Consider the following 19,755-nt stretch of genomic DNA (forward strand, 5'->3'; position numbering starts at 1 on the left):
CCCCGCTGCCCCGGGCCCGCACTCCCTCTCCCCGTGCCCCGTCACTCCCTCTCCTCCCCGCTGCCCCGGGCCCGCACTCCCTCTCCCCGCTGCCCGGGCCCCACACTCCCTCTCCCCGCTGCCCCGGGCCCCACACTCCCTCTCCCCGCTGCCCCGGGCCCCACACTCCCTCTCCCCGCTGCCCCGGGCCCCACACTCCCTCTCCCCGCTGCGGATCCAATCTTTGGCCGGAAGCAAGAGGGCGGGGACTGGTTGCTAAAATGGCCCATGAATCCGCCCATGAGCGGACTACACGTGTGTGTGAGAGGTTACTCCCATCTCGCTCCGCTACAGGATCTTTGGTTCTACGTATAACCATTGGTCTTCCTGTATTTGTCTCCACCCTGCAGCTTTGAGGAAATGCCGACCCCGCGGGGAATGTCCCTCCTCTGTAGATCATGTAACCAATGCAACGGCGGCGGTTCCGCGCACCAACCTATTGGGGATGTAACAGCTCGATTACTGCGAGTTACAATGTGATCGCAGCTCTCACGCCTGCCTTGAAAATGGAAGGTAAGCTGTATACCCAATACGCTTCAATATCACATCTTTAACATCTTAAGCTTCCAAAACTATGTTTTGACAGAACTGGGAGCAGAAGTAGAAACAAGAAACTGCTGGTTTACAAACGACAGCGAGTGCTGGAGTAACTCAGAGGGTGAAGGAGACTGGACGTGTTCTCCAAAGATGCTGCCTAACGCGCTGAGTTACTCCAGCACTCTGGAGACCCAGGGACATTATTGAATGCAACTTTACCTTGCACTAAATGTTATTCCTTTAACACTGGACTGCTGGATTGTCTTTCCACTGACCGGGTGACAATAACAAACTATGTGTGGGTATGCCAAGAGCAGGGGCTACAGATCCTTCGACTGGTTTCAAATATTACAGAGCATATCTTTAAGATGGGGAGGGGGGTTTAAATGAGATGTGTGGGGCAAGATTTTTGCTCACAGAAGCAGGTGAGTGCCTGGAACACGCTGGTGGTTGAAGCAAGTAGGATAGTGATGTTTAAAAGACTTTTGCATAGGCACGTGGATATGCAGGGAATGGAGGTCTATGAGTTATATGCAGGTAGATATTAGTAATGGTCTTGGCATCATGCTCAGCCCGAACATTGTGAAGCTGGGGGCCTGTTCTTGCGCTGTACTGTTCTATGTTTTCAAGAGAGAGTTAGATAGAGCTCTTGGGCCGAACGGAATCAAGGGATATGGGGAGAAGGCAGGAACGGGATACTGATTCTGGATGATCAGCCATGATCATATTGAATGGCGGTGCTGGCTCGAAGGGCTGAATGGCAATAGACAATAGGTGCAGGAGTAGGCCATTCGACCCTTCGAGCCAGCACCACCATTCAATGTGATCATGGCTGATCATCCCCTATCAGTGCCCCGTTCCTGCCTTCTCCCCATATCCCGTCTCCGCTATCTTTAAGAGCCCTATCTAGCTCGCTTGAACGTATCCAGAGAACCCGCCTCCACCGCCTTCTGAGGCAGAGAATTCCACAGACTCGCAACTCTCTGTGTGAAAAAGTGTATCCTCATCTCTGTTCTAAATGGCTTACCCCTTGTTCTTCAACTGTGGCCCCTGGTTCTGGACTCTCCCAACATCTGGAACATGTTTACTGCCTCTAGAGTGTCAAAACCCTGAAGCCCCTGTCCCACTTTCCTGAGTTACTCACGAATTATCCCGAGTTTATCCCTCAATTCAAACTTGCAGAATATCCGTAGGAGTTCGTAGATATTTCATAGCTTCTCATAATGCCTGTCGTAGGTACTCAGGGCATCAGGTAAGTCGGGACGTTTTTTCAGCATGTTGAAAAATGTCCACGAGTAAAAAATAGCCCCGAATACCTACGGCTGGCATCTCCGAGTTTGAATCAAGGGGAAAACTTGGGAGAATTCGTGAGTAACTCGGGAATGTGGGACAGGGGCTTTAATAATCTTATATGTTTCAATAAGAACCCCTCTCATCCTTCTAAACTCCAGAGTATACAAGCCAAGCTGCTCCATTCTCTCAGCATATGACAGTCCCGCCATCCCGGGAATTAACCTTGTAAATCTACATTGCACTCCCTCAATAGCAAGAATGTCCTTCCTCAAATTAGGGGACCAAAACTGCACACAATACTCCAGGTGTGGTCTCACTAGGGCCCTGTACAACTGCAGAAGGACCTCTTTGCTCCTATACTCAACTCCTCTTGTTATGAAGGCCAACATGCCATTCTCTTGCTTCACTGCCTGCTGTACTTGCATGCTTACTTTCATTGACTGATGATCAAGGACCCCTCCAGATCCCGTTGTACTTCCCCTTTTCCCAACTTGACACCATTTAGATAATAATCTGCCTTCCTGTTTTTGCTACCTAAATGGAAAACCTCACATTTATCCACATTAAACTGCATCTGCCATGCATCTGCCCACTCACCCAACCTGTCCAAGTCACCCTGCATTCTCATTGAATCCAGCTTACAATCCAGCGGCATGAATTTTGACCTCTCACTTCAAGTCACCCTAGCTTTCCCTCTCTCTCCATCCCTCCATCTTCCTAGTTCTCCGAACAGTCTGACTGTCCTCCTGATTACATTTTATCTTTGTTTTCACACCTTCCCCTTTCATATCTCTAGTCTCCCTCTCCGCTGACTCAGTCTGAAGAAGGGTCTCGACCCGAAATCCATTCTTTCTCTCCAGAGATGCTGCCTGTCCCGCAGAGTTACTCCAGCATTTTGTGTATGTCTAAGGCTCTGTGTTCTGAAGGTGATTCAAACAAAATACTCCTAAACAGTCCAAAGCCTTTATAATGATCTAAAAGACAAGCTAGGAGGGGAAAGCAATACAGCACGCTTGTCTTAATGTAGCTCTAACGCACTAGAGGCTCCACACCCTTCACAATAAAGGAGCCTGCACTGCCAACAGCCCAGATGAAAGGTTAATTTTCATCACTAACAGCACACGGAGTTACACCATGTGCCATCTGCAAGATGCACTGCAGTTACTCACCAAGGCTTCTTTGATAGGATCGTTCAAACTATTTTCACACAGAGAGTGGTGGGTGTATGGAACGAGCAGCCAGAGGAGGTGGTTGAGCCAGGCACTATAACAACATTTAAAAGACACTTGGCCAGGTACCTTGACAGGAAAGGTTTGGAGGGATATGTGCCAAAGACGGGCATGTTGGATCATTGTAGATGGGAGATGCCGGTCAGCACAGGCAGGTTGGGCTGAAGGGCCTGTTTCCGTACTTGATGACGCAATGAAACCAATAGGAGCACGACCAACATTTTTCACCCAGAGAGTTGTGAATCTGTGGAATTCTCAACCACAGAAGGCAGTGGAGGCCAATTCACTGGATTCAAGAGAGAGTTAGATATAAGCATAGCAAATAGGTGCAGGAGTAGGCCATTCGGCCCTTCGAGCCTGCACCTCCATTCAATATGATCATGGCTGATCATCCAACTCAGTATCCTGTACCTGCCTTCTCTCCATACCCCCTGATCCCTTTAGCCACAAGGGCCACATCTAACTCCCTCTTAAATATAGCCAATGAACTGGCCTCAACTACCTTCTGTGGCAGAGAGTTCCAGACATTCACCACTCTCTGTGTAAAAATGTTTTTTACCTATTTTATATTCAGAAATGTTAACTATTGAATCAGATTTAGCTCTTAGGGCTAATGGAATCAAGGGATATGGGGAAAAAGCAGGAAAGGGTTACTGATTTTGGATGATCAGCCACGGTGCTGGCTCGAAGGGCCAAATGCCCTACTCGTGCATCTATTTTCTATGTTTCTAATAGCTGTCTGAGACAGAACTAAATGGTTAATGTTCATTGTAGAGGATGGAACTGCAGGTGCTGGTTTGTACCGAAGATAGACACAAAATGCTGGAGTAGGTCTGTGGGTCAGGCACCATCTCTGGAGAAAAAGAATAGGTGACGTTTCAGGTCAGGACCCTACTTCATCTGAAGAAGGATTCCGACCCAAAACAGCACCTCTTCAGAGATGCTTCCTGACCTTCTGAGTTACTCCAGCATTTAGTGTCTATCTTTGGTATAAACCAGCATCTGCAGTTCCTGTTATTACATTCTAGTTTATTACTGACAGCTTGGTTACGATTTTAGTGATTTGATTTGGCATTCTGCAGAATTCTTAAAACAAATTTTTTTCTTAAATAGATTCGTACCCTAGTTCACGTTTAATGACTCCAAGAAAAACAGACTGGAATAATAGTTCCAGAAAAGTAAAGGACAATGCTGCAGATTGGCATAACCTCATACTGAAATGGGAAACTTGTAACGACGCAGGATTCACAATTGCAAATAAAATTGTTAATATCAAACTCCACAGCAAGTAAGCATTTTCTTTACCTATTTTACATTCAGAAATGTTAACTATTGAATCAGATTGTTTAAATGAAAATATTTGTGATCCTGAAAATTAATTCATCACCTTCACCCTGGCACTTCCATATATGCCTTATAGGGTCAGTGTTACAGCGTGGAAACAGGCCCTTCGGCCCTACTTGCCCATACCGACCAACGCCCCATCTACACCAGTCGTTCCAGGTGCGATAGAGGTTCACCTGCATCTCCTCCAACCTCATCTATTGCATCCGCTGCTCTAGATGTCAGCTGATCTACATCGGTGAGACCAAGCGGAGGCTGGGCGATCGTTTCGCCGAACACCTCCGCTCGGTCCGCAATAACCAACCTGACCTCCCGGTGGCTCAGCACTTCAACTCCCCCTCCCACTCCGTCTCCGACCTCTCTGTCCTGGGTCTCCTCCATGGCCAGAGCGAGCAACACCGGAAATTGGAGGAACAGCACCTCATATTCCGCTTGGGGAGTCTGCATCCTGCGGGCATGAACATTGAATTCTCCCAATTTTGTTAGCCCTTGCTGTTTCCTCCCATCCCCCAGCCCTCGGGCTCCTCCTCCTTTTTCCTTTCTTCTCCCCGCCCCCCCCCCCCCCACCCCCGATCAGTCTGAAGAAGGGTTTCGGCCCGAAACGTTGCCTATTTCCTTCGCTCCATAAATGCTGCTGCACCCGCTGAGTTTCTCCAGCTTTTTTGTGTATCTCCCATCTACACTAGTTCCACCTACCTGCGTTTGGCCCAAATCCCTCTAAACCTGTCCTATCCATGTACCTGTCTAAACGTTTCTTAAATGTTGCGACAGTACAGTACATGCCTCAGCTACCTCCTCTGGCAGCTCGTTCCATACACTTATCACCATATGCATGAAAAAGTTACCCCTCAGATTCCCATTAAATCTTCCCCCCCCCTCCACCTCCCCTTGCACTTATGTCCTCTGGTTTTCGATTCCTACTCTGGGCTGGAGACCTATTCATGATTTTATGGATTATTATTATTTTGCAGTATTCTTTGGGAAATTAAGTTTACAAAGAGTTATTCTACTTTGTTAAAATAAGACTAATCTTGTCATAGAGCAATTCTGCTTGGCTGTTTACAATTTGTGAGGAAACAGATGAGAACCTTCTGAATGGTTGTATTCGTAACACGCACAATACTCTTTGATTCGTAATAGCATTCGTAGTAATGTATTTGAGCTATAATCTTTGCAGCGATATAATCGTTCCTGTTCATTCCTATCAATTAAAACATCGTCTGTCAGCTGGGTATGGCCTTTTTAAACGAGTCATGATATTGAAATTTGACTTGCTAATTTCTGTAGGAGTGGTGAAATGGAACAGGAACAATCAGATGGTGAAGATGATTTTACTGCTAAGCCTGGAAAAGCTACAGTGGTGTATAACAAAGAGCTTGATCAACATTGCACCGAATTGCTCAATTTACATGACAAAATGGTATGAATTTGAATGCCTGCTGAAATTGGAATAAGCTTTATATTAGTAAACATATGATTCCAAGAATGCAAGATTGCGACTGATATGTTTCCTGTACTTTGTGTTTAAGAAGGAACTGCAGATGCTGGAAAATCGAAGGTACACAAAAAAGCTGGAGAAAGTCAGCGGGTGCAGCAGCATCTATGGAGCGAAGGAAATAGGCAACGTTTCGGCCCGAAACGTCGCCTATTTCCTTCGCTCCATAGATGCTGCTGCACCCGCTGACTTTCTCCAGGTTTTTTGTGTACCTTCATGTTTCCTGTACTATTTAGTTTAGAGATAAAGCGTGGAAACAGGTCCTTAAAGGGCCTGTCACACTTGGGTGTCATTTGCGCGGCACACAGGTGGTGCGCGAAGATTTTGTGAATCCCCAAATCCTGGGACGCCGCGCGCGACCGCGGGTCACTGCATATGCCACCACGCACCATGTGCGCATCACATGTGCGTCATGACACGTAAATGACGCGCAAATGGCGCTCAAGTGGGACAGGCCCTTTAGTCCACTAAACCATGCCAACCAGCGATCACCCGTATACTCATTTTATCCTACGCACGAGGGACAATTTACAGAAGCCACTTAGCCTACAAATCTGTACTTCTTTGGAATGTGGGAGGAAACCTGCACACCCGGAGAAAACCCACGCGGTCACAGGGAGAACGTACAAACTCCGAACAGAGAACACCTGTAGTCAGGATCAACTGTGAGGCAGCAACTCGACCGTTGTGTCACTGTGCCGCCCGACTACTGGAACCTTGCATTTGAAAATGAGTTTACATTATTGCATTGTCATTTATTTTGTTGTCCCTCTATAGTATGCTTTGCTGTCTTACATATCAGAAAGAGGCATGTAGTGTTAGCCTCTTGGCCTTCCTGCAAAACTAATAAGTGTCTCTCATTGGTCTTTCGTCAATCTGTAGCCCAAAGATCCTATAGACCACTCCTGCTAAATGCAATGGGCTGACGTGCAGTACGCAACAGAACGGAACGGGGGCCTTTTTTTCATCCATTTCCGTAACCGGACCTGACCCGACTCGCAGTGTAATCAACGTTGTGGGGGAACAGTTTGTGTTAATAAATTAAAATTCTGAAAATGAGAAGATTTTTACCAAATAACTTTTATTTTTACGAGGATGTTTCCGTATCCGGCTTCCGTCTCCGCACTATTATCCTATGGGATCTTTGGTGCGGAGACGGAAGCCGGTTACGGAAATGGTGCCGAAAATTACCCATGAATCTGCCCATGACCGTACTACGTCTTTTTCATCAAGTGGACTATCTTGCTCGCCATAGGATCTTTGCTGTAGCACGAACATTTGTGCTTCATGTGTGAAGCAAGTCTTAACGCCATAACCTTATGCAAATGTTATAAATTGCCAGCTGCCAAAATATCAGGCTGTTCTGATGAAAATGTTTTGATTTGAAATATTAACTGTGTCTTTCTCTATAGATGTGGCATAGGTTTTTCAAGCATTTTCTTTATTGCAGATTTATATTGCATTGTACAATATGTTGGCTATTTTTATTACTGACACACTTGTTCAGTTTAGGACTGCAGTGATTCTCAAGTCCAAGGAATGTTGTCTGGCAAAGACTAGGGGTTCACATTTGACCCAGTAACAGATCATAAGCTCATAACCCGACACCCGTACTAATCAAGAATCTATCTATCTCTGCCGTAAAAATATCCACTGACTTGACCTCCACAGCCTTCTGTGGCAAAGAATTCCACAGATTCACCACCCTCTGACTAAAGAAATTTATACTGGCCCTATCCCCGAACTCTATCTCCATTACATTGATGACTGCATTACATTGATGCTACCTCCTGCACCCATGCAGAACTCACGGACTTCATCAACTTCACCAATTTTCATCCTGCACTCAAATTTACTTGGACCATCTCCGACACCTCCCTCCCTTCTTGATCTCAGTCTCCATCACAGGAAATAGACTATTGACTGACGTCTATTACAAACCCACCGACTCCCACAACTATCTCGACTACACTTCTTCCCACACTGCTTCCTGCAGACTCTATCCCCCCTACTCCCAATTCTTCCGTCTATGCTGCACCTGCACCCAAGATGAGGTGTTCCATACTAGAACATCCGAGATGTCCTCATTCTTTAGGGAACGGGGGTTCCTCTCCCATCATAGACGAGGATCTCACTCGTGTCTCCTCGGTACCCCGCAGCCCTGCCCGTTCCCACTCCTTGTCGCAACAGACAGAGTCCCCCTAGTCCTGACCTTCCACCCCATCAGCCATTGCATACAACACATAATCCTCTGAAATTTCCGCCACGTCCAACGGGATCCCACCACTAGCCACATTTTCCCATCACCACCCCCTTCTGCCTTCCGCAGAGACCGTTCCCTCCGCAAATCCCTGGTTAACTCATCCCTTCCCACCCAAACCACCCCTTCCCCAGGTACCTTCCCCTGCAACCGCAGAAGATGCAACACCTGTCCCTATACATCCTCCCTCAACTATGTCCAGGGACCCCGACAGTGTGTTTAAGAAGGAACTGCAGATGCTGGAATATCTTCCTTCTTACATAGATGTTGCTGCATCCGCTGAGTTTCTCTAGCACTTTTGTCGACCCCGACAGCCTTTCAGGTTAGGCAGAGGTTCACTTGCATGTCCTCCAACCTCATCTGCTGTATCCCTTGTTCAAGATGTAGACTCTTATACATCGGCGAGACCAAACGCAGACTGGGCGATCGTTTCGCGGAACACCTTCGCCCAGCCCTCGTGATCCAACCTGATCTCCCGGTTGCTGGACACTTTAATTCCCCTTCCCCTTCCCACACTGACCTTTCTGTCCTCGGTCTCCTCCATTGTCAGAGTGAGGCTAAATGCAAATTGGAGGAACAGCATCTTATATTTCGCTTGGGCAGCTAACATGGTGCACGGACTCCACCATCATCGAGAGTCACTGCTCAGCTAACCTTGAGTTCCTCTTGGTTAGATGCAGACCGTTCTATCTGCCCAGAGAGTTTACCTCCACTGTTGTGACTGCAGCCTATATCCCTCCTGATGCTAATGCCAAGCTTGCAATGAAAGAGCTGCATACTGCCATTAGCAATCAACAGACGCACAACCCCGAGGCAGCCTTCATTGTTGCGGGTAACTTCAATCACTCTAACCTGAAGACTGTACTCCCCAAATTCCACCAACATGTCTCCTTCCCCACTAGAGTAGACAAGACACTGGACAAAGTCTACACCAACATGGCTGAAGCTTACAAAGCCATCCCCCTCCCCCACCTTGGTCAGTCTGATCACGTCTCATTGTTCCTGCTCCCTAAGTACTCCCCACTCATCAGACGGGTTAAACCAACTGTGAGGACAGTTAAAGTCTGGTCAGAGGAAGCGGACTTCACACTTCAGCAGTGTTTTGGAAACACTGACTGGAAGGCGTTTGCAGCCCAGGCCACCCTTGACTCCCACACGGACATTGATTCCTACACATCCTCTGTTCTGGACTTTATAAACTCCACCATCAATAGTGTCACCTCCCTCAAACAGGTGACCATATTCCCGAATCAGATGCCATGGATGAACAGCGAGGTCAGGCTACTGCTGAAAGCACGGGACACCGCTTTCAGGTCAGGCGATGCTCGAGCCTACAGTTCAGCCAGGGCTAACCTGAAGAGGGGCATCAAGAAGGCCAAGCACTGCCATAAGCTCAGGATTGAGGAGCACTTCAACAACAACTCCGACCCCCGACGCATGTGGCAAGGCATCCAGGCCATCACGGACTACAGACCCTCCAACACCACCCCCACATCCAGCGACGCCTCCTTCCTTGAGGAGCTTAACCACTTCTATGGCCGCTTCGACAGGGACAATCTAGAGACAGCCATCAAGGCTGTGCTACGTGCCGATCACCAACCCCTCACACTCACCCCCAACGACGTATACGTGGCACTGGGTAGGACTAATGCACGTAAAGCTGCTGGCCCTGACGGCATCCCCGGGCGCGTGCTCAGGGCCTGTGCTGCGCAGCTGACAGACGTCTGGACTGACATCTTCAACCTGTCACTTGCCCAAGCAGTTGTCCCCACGTGCCTTAAAACCACCTCCATCATGCCAGTGCTAAAATACTCCACTGCGGCAAGCCTCAACGACTTCCGCCTAGTTGCACTTACCCCCATCATCACCAAGTGCTTCGAGAGGCTGGTCCTGGCACACCTCTAAAGATGCCTACCCCCGACACTGGATCCCTATCAGTTTGCCTACCGCAAGAACAGGAGTACGGAGGATGCCATCTCAACGGCACTTCACTCCGCCCTCTCCCACCTCGGCAACAGAGACACTTACGTAAGAATGCTGTTCATCGATTACAGCTCAGCATTCAACGCCATGTTACCATCACAACTGATCACCAAACTCGGTAACCTGGGCATCGACCCCTCCCTCTGCAACTGGATACTGGACTTTCTAACCAACAGACCCCAGTCTGTTAGGTTAGACAAGCACACCTCTTCAACCCTCACCCTGAACACCGGCGTTCCACAGGGCTGTGTGCTGAGCCCCCTCCTCTACTCCCTCTTCACCTATGACTGCACACCTGTACATGGTACTGACACCATCATCAAGTATGCAGATGATACAACGGTGATTGGCTTCATCAGCAACAACGATGAGTCGGCCTACAGGGAGGAGGTCCAGCACTTAGCAGCATGGTGCGCTGACAACAACCTGGCCCTTAACTCCAAGAAGAGCAAGGACACTTCCTTCAGGAAGTCCAGGTGCGGCACGCACACCCCCATCCACATTAACGGGACCGAGGTGGAACGCGTTTCTAGCTTCAGGTTCCTGGGAGTCAACATCTCCGATTACCTCTCTTGGACCCACAATACCTCAACTCTGATCAAGAAGGCTCACCAGCGTCTCTTCTTCCTGAGGAGACTGAAGAAGGTCCATCTGTCTCCTCAGATCCTGGTGAACTTCTACCGCTGCACCATCGAGAGCATCCTTACCAACTGCATCACAGTATGGTATGGCAACTGCTCTGTCTCCGACCGGAAGGCATTGCAGAGGGTGGTGAAAATTGCCCAACGCATCACCGGTTCCTCGCTCCCCTCCATTGAGTCTGTCCAAAGCAAGCGTTATCTGCGGAGGGCGCTCAGCATCGCCAAGGACTGCTCTCACCCCAACCATGGACTGTTTACCCTCCTACCATCCGGGAGGCGCTACAGGTCTCTCCGTTGCCGGACCAGCAGGTCCAGGAACAGCTTCTTCCCGGCGGCTGATACTCTACTCAACAACGTACCTCGGTGACTGCCAATCACCCCCCCACCCCCCGGACACTTATTATCACTTATTATTATTTATTTAAATCATTTGCTATGTCGCTCTTCCAGGGAGATGCTAAATGCATTTCGTTGTCTCTGTACTGTACACTGACAATGACAATTAAAATTGAATCTGAATCTGATCTGAACAGCCCAGTGGTATGAATATTAATTTCTCACTTCAGGTAGCCCCGGCATTCCCTCTCTCTATCCCTCCCCCACCCAAGTCACACCAGCTTCTCGTTTCCACCCAACAAACAGCTCACAAAGGCCTGTTTCCTTTATCATCATTACTTTTTTGCATATCTTTCATTCATTGTTCTTTATCTCTATATCATCGTCTATAGAACAAGTTAGGGCTTTATTCTTTGGAGCGCAGAAGGTTAAGGGGGGACTTGATAGAGGTTTTTAAAATGATGAGAGGGATAGACAGAGTTGACGTGGAAAAGCTTTTCCCACTGAGAGTAGGGAAGATTCAAACAAGGGGACATGACTTGAGAATTAAGGGACAGAGGTTTAGGGGTAACATGAGGGGGAACTTCTTTACTCAGAGAGTGGTAGCTGTGTGGAATGAGCTTCCAGTGAAGGTGGTGGAGGCAGGTTCGTTTTTATCATTTAAAAATAAATTGGATAGTTATATGGATGGGAAAGGAATGGAGGGTTATGGTCTGAGCGCAGGTATATGGGACTAGGGGAGATTATGTGTTCGGCACGGACTAGAGGGGTCGAGATGGCCTGTTTCCGTGCTGTAATTGTTATATGGTTATATCTCTCGTTTCCCTTATCCCTAACCAGTCTGAAGAAGGGTCTCGACCTGAAACGTCACCCATTCCTTCTCTCCAGAGTTGCTGCCTGTCCAGCTGAGTTACTCCAGCTTTTTGTGTCTATCTAAAGAAATTCCTCCTCCTCTCCTTCCTAAAAGAACGCCCTTTAATTCTGAGGCTATGACCTCCAGTCCTAGTCTCTCCCACTAGTGGAAACATCCTCTCTACATCCAATCCTTTCACTAATCTGTACATTCTAATGAGCCTCCCCTTCATTCTTCTAAACTCCGGTGAGTAGAGGCCCAGTGCCATCAAACGCTCATCATAGGTTAACCTACTAATTCTTGGGATCATTCTTGTAAACCTCCTCTGGACCCTGTCCAGAGCCAGTACATCCTTCCTCAGATATGGTGCCCAAAATAGCTCACAATACTACAAATCCAATATTCCAAGGCCTGATCAGCGCCTTATAAAGCCTAAGCATAACATCCCTTTTTTTGTATACAAGTCCACTCAAAATAAATGCTAGCATTGCGTTTGCTTTCTTTACTACTGATTCGACTTGCAGAATAACCTTTTTGGGAATCTTGCGCCACAACTCCCAAGTCCCATTCACCTCCGATTTCTGGATTCGCTCACCATTTAGAAAATAGTCTACACCCTTATTCTTACTACTAAAACAAAATGCATCACTCCACACTTTGCTCCACTATATTCTCTGCCCACTCTCCCAACCCGTCCAAGTCCTTCTGCAGAGTTCCTGCTTTCTCTACACCATCTGCCCCTCCACCTATTTTCGTATCATTTGCAAAATTGGCCACAAAGCCTTCAATTCCCTCATCCAAATCATTAATATACAAATTAATGGGTCTTCATGAGTTGCTGAAGATGGCCAAGCTTTGTGGGACCATTTTCAAATTGAGAGGAATACATTAACCTTACAATTTATATAACTGACGTAGCCTGGAAGCTTCCTCTGTGCAATTCACAAATGTAATCAGCGAAAATGTTACTTGTTTTAGTTATTGCAATTGCTTGGTTATCTCGCTGGTAAGAATTCTTGCAATCAGGATAGCAATGTCTTAACTGAAATCACAAAGCATGTTCAAGCAATGTAATCCTTAATCTTTTTCAGGTCAAACTGGTATTGAAGATGGAAAAGCTTTGTACAACCATGAAAGGAGTAAATGATCTTGATACTTTCCACTATGGTGAAACAGGAAGACAAATGCCCCTCTTTCACACGTGGCCCACAAGATGCTTCTGTAAGGATCATTTGTCACAAAATGTAATCTCCTTATCATTTGTAATGAGCGGCACAGTGGCAGAGTTGCTCCCTTACAATGCCAGAGACCAGTGTTCAAGCCTGACTATGGGTGCTATCTGTAAGGAGTTTTCACATTCACCTTGTGACAGCGTGGGTTTTCTTTGGGTGCTCGTTTCCTCCCGCACCCAGGCAGTTAAAAGGAAAGCCAACCTCATTACACAGGATCCCACCCACCCCCTACACAAGTCCTTCCAACTTCTGCCATCATGCTGCCGATATAAAGTCCCCCTATCCAAGAAAAACATCCACAAAAACTTATTCATACCCATTGCCATAAACAGCTTAAATAAAAAATGAACAAGGGACAAATTAACCCTGACGCACTGTCACTTTACACGTATCCACAACTTTTATCTTGTCTATTTTTATAGTTTCTAATCTTTATACTTGCTTTTAAGATCTATACACACTGTGTGTGCTCGCAGAAATCTGTGTTGTATGACTGCTTATCAGTACATTGTCCTGGTTGTATGTTGAGCCACGTCAAAGAAGATTTTCTGTTACGACAGACAATAAAGTTTTCTGAATCTGAATTGCACATACGTGCAGGTTTGTAGGTTAATTGGCTTCTCCAAAGTGTTGCAAGTGATATGAGCAGAATTAAGCCATGTAGCCCATCATCTACTCCTCCATTCAATCATGGCTGATCTAACTCTCCCCTCAAACCCCTTCTGCTTTCTCCCCATAACCCCCAAAACCTGTAATAATCAAGAATCTATCTATTTCTGTCTTAAAAATATCCATTGACTTGGCCTCCTCAGCCTTGTGGCAATAAATTCCAGATACACCACTTTCTCTCTAAAGAAATTCCTCATCTCTTTCCTAAAGGAACATCCTTTTTATTCTGACCCTAGTGTGTGGGATAGAGCTAGTTTAGGGGTGAACGTGGGTTGGCCCAGACTCGGTGGTCTGAAGGGCCTGTCTGCCTGCTTTATCTCTAACTTAAACTAAAGTGTACTCAATCTGAATGATAAATTGTGTTTCATTATTACCTGCTTCGGTGGTGATATTCTTTTGCTGGTGGGAATGGTTATATTGGAAGCTACTGATTTGTGGATGGATATTTTTGCAATTCTAAAATTATCGGGAATCGACACCAGCGATTTTGTGATTAGAGTACAATTACTAATTTTAAGCAAGGCAAATGAGACTTGCCTTAATAAATTGTTGGAGGATATGATTCTTCTGTTAGTGAACACCCTTTTCTGCTTTGTGTCAATGCAGAAATGCAGCTTTGCTTTACTGTTGTTCTCCTCATCCCCTATCATTTTTGCGGCGTGGTTCATCTGAGCTGATGCCTTCAACGATCTTCAAGCAATGATTCTCTGCACAACCCAGTCCATGATAACCCATGGGCTAGATGTCAAGACCGCTGATCCACAAATCATAATTCAGCCCAAATTTCCACTGCCCTCTTTATGGCATGCTGTCAACCTTCCACCAGTAACTGCAACCAAGACTAAAATTCCACAGAAACCTACCTGGCTTCATCCTGGTACAGCGAATAGCCTCCTGGTAATGCCAGACTGATAGTGACTAGTGACTTGAAAGTTTTTTTCTGCTTCCTGCAATGGTTGGCTGGATAAAATGAATTTAACTTTACCTGGGATGGCAGGACTGTCATATAAGGAAAGATTGAAAAGACTAGGCTTGTATTCACTGGAGTTTAGAAGAGGGGGATCTTATAGAAACATATAAAATTATAAAAGGACTGGACAAGCTAGATGCAGGAAAAATGTTCCCAATGTTGGGCGAGTCCAGAACCAGGGGCCACAGTCTTAGAATAAAGGGGAGGTCATTTAAGACTGAGGTGAGAAAAAAACATTTTCACCCAGAGAGTTGTGAATTTGTGGAATTCCCTGCCACAGAGGGCAGTGGAGGCCAAGTCACTGGATGGATTTAAGAGAGTTAGATAGAGCTCTAGGGGCTAGTGGAGTCAAGGGATATGGGGAGAAGGCAGGCACGGGTTATTGATAGGGGACGATCAGCCATGATCACAATGAATGGCGGTGCTGGCTCGAAGGGCCGAATGGCCTCCTCCTGCACCTATTTTCTATGTTTCTATTTTTCACACTTGAATAACCTTTGAATTATGATCCACAGCAGGTGATTTAACCTCTTAGATTTAAACTGTGAAGTTACACTGCTGTAACTTGCTTTATACTTGTTGATATATAACCCCTTTCTGTTTCAGATGAAATCTCAGTTGAGTTACTGGAGATGTACAGAAAGGAACTGCAGCTAAAGAGTTTAATTGTTCAAGAGATCGCCCACACTAGAAGCTGTGATCTTATGATGGTGCAGCTGTCATCCTGGCTCTACCAGCCTTATATAGAAGAAAAGGCCAGACTTCTTGTTGAAAGCATGCTACTGGAAACTGGACACAGGGTTCTGTAACAAACACAATTGAAGAAATATTTACAAAGAAATTGGTACAGAGACAAATGACAACTTTTTGTGTGGAATTTTTCCCTCCAATGAAACACGACCATTCATTCATTAAAATCAGCTTTAGCACTAGTAAATGCCTATCCATCCAGGATTGTATGGCTCAGCTTTGAAACTGGGACGATGTCTGGCCGAAGGACAACTGTCTACCACAAAACTTCTTGGAAGATTCACTCATTCTCAAATATCATTCCGTGGCAGGTAGAATTCAGTAACACAATGATTATGACAAAAGACAAAGAAAAATATATTTATTTATTTCCTTTAAGAAATTGTTGAAATACTTATGCTGAAAAAAATAATTTTGTTCAAATTACTAAACAATGGTCCTGAAAGATTGTTAATGATTTGTCTTGCACACTCAAGCGATGGAAAAACAAATACCAAAACTGCAAAATAAAAATGACTTTAAAAAAAAAAAAACCTTCCATATATTGCTGATATTTAACGGAGCTTGATGGTAGGTTATCGGCTTGTCACCCTATTAAAATAAAGGCAGCTTTTCAAAAATATAGACCCATGTCACCAACCAAAAACATTAATGGTCTGCATTAAATTCTACAGCAAAATTGTAACAGTGGTGCATAATACAAACCAGACTTGTTTCCCAGGCCTGTTACAAAGCTGATCCTTGACACAGAGCTATTCCATTTTGTAATTACCTTTGAAATATCAAATGTTTAAAGTGAATGATGATTATCCCTTCAAATGGTCAGGCGATTACAACCACCATCCAATTTACTGATGACATTTAATCACCCCACCACATTAATTAAGGCAACAAATCTGTCTGTCAAGATTACAATGTATTTTACGTCAAAGACATTACAAAATACTTTGTATATTATAATTAAAAATAGAAAATAAATTCCATTTTCTGCTATTTTCAATCTTTAAATAGTTTCATTATTTACAATAGTCAAATTACAGGTCTTTGATAGAGATTTGTTGTACACTAATAAAACTGGGAATTACTAACATGCACATCTGCTTGAATACACATTAAATGAACAGCCTACCGCAGGTATATACAGAGCGTAGCAATGTAACTCTCCCATTTTCACATTCTTGCAAAGTTCTACAAAAGGATAGTGTGTTTCACATCAGATGCAAGACTCATACCCAGTTGTAGGAAAAAAAAAAAGGAACTGTGTACTAGGCACAATTGCAAACATGCTGCACAAGGAAAATGGCCTATTTAAAGCTCATGACTAAGATTAAATAAAGGACTCATTTTAATTTTTGTTGTCAAAGGTTCCGTTTGGGTGATAACTAATGTTACCCCAGTACTGCCTGCAAGCTAGCCATCTCAGATCCATCTCTGATCGTCAATTTATGCTTTTGGATATAACATTGTAAACCCAGTGACTGAAGACTCTCGTGTTGGCACAAAAAAATGATGGCAACAGCAATGGGTTAAGAGGGGAAATTAAAGTGATTGAAATACAAAATAATTTAGCTTAAAGTAGCAAACTCCATACACTTGCAATATGTTTGGAATTGATGATATAATGAGAGAAAAACTCAAATCTATAGCCCAAAATGCATTGCTGCCACACAATTTTGGTAACTCAAAAAACTAATATTCGGCAATTTATTTTGTTATGGTTCCTTTGAACTTCGTACACAGGTTATCCAATTATTAAGTGCTGCTTGGTTTGTCTAATTTCTTAGATTATCAAATTAGATGAGCAGTGAAATACAGCCCAGTGAAACATAGTCAGAAACAAACATATCCTTTTTGTACTTGAGATAGTTATCAAGACTGCAACTTAAATCCAATACTTTAAATCAGAAATTACCAAGAAACTTACAGGCTTTTTGCAAATTTAAAGATTTGAATCATTTACAGCAGTGATCTATACAAATTGATTCCACATTTACCTGTCATTTGAGATGAACAACAAATATTTAACAATTTTAGCAAAAATGTCATTTAATCTAACAGAATTATATTTATCATGAATGTTTTATGGGAGTACAATTAATTTTTTAATGGCAGTTTCAAAGGTAGGCAGTAGAACATATACAAATACTATTTTGGCAAAATAGTTATATTGAATAAGCAACAAGGAATCAAAGATTTTAAGAAAACATTCAAAATCAGTGCAGCAACATCACATTTTCCAGACCACTGCAGTCAAATGGATGTTCCAAAAGTACAATAAATAAACTTGGATTTAGTTTGTGAAATTCATTCAGGTACCTTACCAAGCACATAGCAACATGGAGGGTAAAGCACTCTTGAGACCTCCTACCCAGTTTTTGTACAAGACTCATTACCTTGTGGGATGATAAAGTTTAACACAAAATACATCAAGTAATAAATGTTCACTATAACGTAACAGGAAACAGTCGAGTTTCTTTCACGAAAATGAACCACCTTATTTTTGTATTGAAGCAGTTTATTGAAGAAGAGAAAAACCCTTTTAGTTTTTGCTACTGTATTAAGGGAAGGAAATCAGGGCATTGAGGTCATTGTTCCACTTCAGTATGTGTTTGTGTGACTATCAAGCCTTCACTTTGCCCTTCAGCATCCATTGCCAGAAGTGCTTCTACAGTTTCAAAGGGAACACCGTCAGGTGTCCGTATGTGCATTGTAGTACCATCGGCATTAGTCACTATAACAATGCCTTCAGAGGTCTGAGACACAACCGCTGTCCCTTCATGTGACACAATTAGACCCTCAGACGTTTGAATGAAGATCTGTTCATGTCCTTGTGCCAATAACTCCTGACTGCCAACAGGCAGCTGGAATTCCAATGCTCCATCTTCTGTCACTGTAGTTTCTAAAATGTCTTCTGAACTTTCCTGACTTCTTTGATCCATACTCTGGTCTTCAAAGTGACCTATTATTTTACTTTGCCCGTCTACTTCCAACCCGTTCATCTCCTCAGTGGATACCTGACTCTCCAGAACTACTTGATGGGAGATGTCAGTTTCAAAGGTCTGTTCAGTCTGGTGATGCTGTAAATGACTATTGTGACAAATTTGGCCTATGGGCTCCACATCTCGAGACAAAGCCTTCTCCAGCTGCTGCATCTGGTCGGCGATGTCAGAATCATTGAGCTGCTCACCTTGTTCCTGATTGCCAAGTGGATCCTGGATGTCCATGTTATGCTGTAAATCCTGAACAGAGTTGCTTACTTCAGAACCTTTTTCACTGACCTTAGTCATCTCCGAAACAAGTGAAGTCTGATTTGTCATTTCATCCACAGTGGAATTTAGCTCAGTATCATTCAGCTGCTCTGAAATATTTTGACTAGATAATTGTTCTTGAACCAATTCCTCTGCTGTAATATCTGTATCCATACCTAAAAAATCATCTCCCTGAATAGTGTTATTCAGGGCTTCGTTGTGGGGCTGCAGCAGAGGAAGCTGAGTACTTGACAGGTTTACTTGAGTCACCTGATAACACAAATCCTCAGGAGTAGATTGTTCTATGGAACTAGAACGTTTAATATCCCCAGAAAGCAACAATGCATCCGTATGGTTATCTTCTTCTACCTGAACAGACGGTGCTCCATACACCGTATGTAAATCGCAAGCATTCAGCGCTGGGCAATCGGTTTGTTTCTTGTCTGCTGGGGAATAAAATGTAGTGGTTTTATTTTTAAATAAAGCAGACAATACAGAAAGCCATCTAATAATGAAGCATGCATATACACCAACATCAAGAAATTTATACAAATCACTGTAATAACAATAAAATCAATATCAAATATTCACAACAAAAAAAATTAAAAATAAGTGGGTGGCACAGATGCTGCCTTACAGTGCCAGAGATCCGGGTTTGATCCCAGCTATGGGTGCTTGCTTGTACGGAGTTTGTACATTCTCCCCGTGACCTGCTTGGGTTTTCGCCAAAAAGGCGGTGTCCTCCCACACTCTAAAGGTGTACAAGTTTGTAGGTTAATTGGCTTGGTATAAATCTAATTTGTCCCTGGTGTGTGTAGGATATTGTTCATGTGCGGGGATCGCTGGTCGGTGCGGACTTGGTGGGCCGAAGGGCTC

At 44.6% G+C, this 19,755-nt stretch overlaps 2 protein-coding genes across 3 annotated transcripts in view; one reads left to right on the forward strand and one right to left on the reverse strand.

Moving 5' to 3' along the window:
* The first annotated feature begins 427 nt into the window (after positions 1 to 427).
* LOC116976662 (cyclin dependent kinase 2 interacting protein) lies at positions 428 to 16,216 on the forward strand. Its single transcript, XM_033026499.1, has 5 exons — positions 428 to 552; positions 4,212 to 4,386; positions 5,730 to 5,862; positions 13,102 to 13,231; positions 15,488 to 16,216. Exons 1-5 carry the CDS (start codon positions 447 to 449, stop codon positions 15,688 to 15,690), a joined length of 747 nt encoding a protein of 248 aa, XP_032882390.1. The 5' UTR covers positions 428 to 446; the 3' UTR covers positions 15,691 to 16,216.
* The window catches only part of znf839 (zinc finger protein 839), a 56,720-nt gene continuing 52,947 nt past the window's right edge, over positions 15,983 to 19,755 (reverse strand). The window contains exon 8 of one of the 2 annotated variants that reach the window (XM_033026498.1): positions 15,983 to 19,322. In XM_033026498.1, coding sequence (XP_032882389.1) covers positions 18,217 to 19,322 — 1,106 coding nt within the window. In that variant the 3' untranslated portion in view covers positions 15,983 to 18,216. Of the gene's footprint in view, positions 19,326 to 19,755 lie in introns of both variants that reach the window. The other variant, XM_033026497.1, reaches the window with a different exon arrangement.

Source organism: Amblyraja radiata, chromosome 9 (genome assembly GCF_010909765.2).
Source record: "Amblyraja radiata isolate CabotCenter1 chromosome 9, sAmbRad1.1.pri, whole genome shotgun sequence".
Lineage (NCBI taxonomy): Eukaryota > Metazoa > Chordata > Chondrichthyes > Rajiformes > Rajidae > Amblyraja > Amblyraja radiata.

What these genes read in the sequence shown, in the direction of transcription:
- LOC116976662 (XM_033026499.1), top strand. Translation starts at nt 447, where the DNA reads ATGCAACGGCGGCGGTTCCGCGCACCAACCTATTGGGGATGTAACAGC. An exon ending in TCAATTTACATGACAAAATG is followed by an intron (nt 5,863 to 13,101) that starts GTATGAATTTGA and finishes AATCTTTTTCAG; the next exon opens with GTCAAACTGGTATTGAAGAT. An exon ending in GTGGCCCACAAGATGCTTCT is followed by an intron (nt 13,232 to 15,487) that starts GTAAGGATCATT and finishes TTTCTGTTTCAG; the next exon opens with ATGAAATCTCAGTTGAGTTA.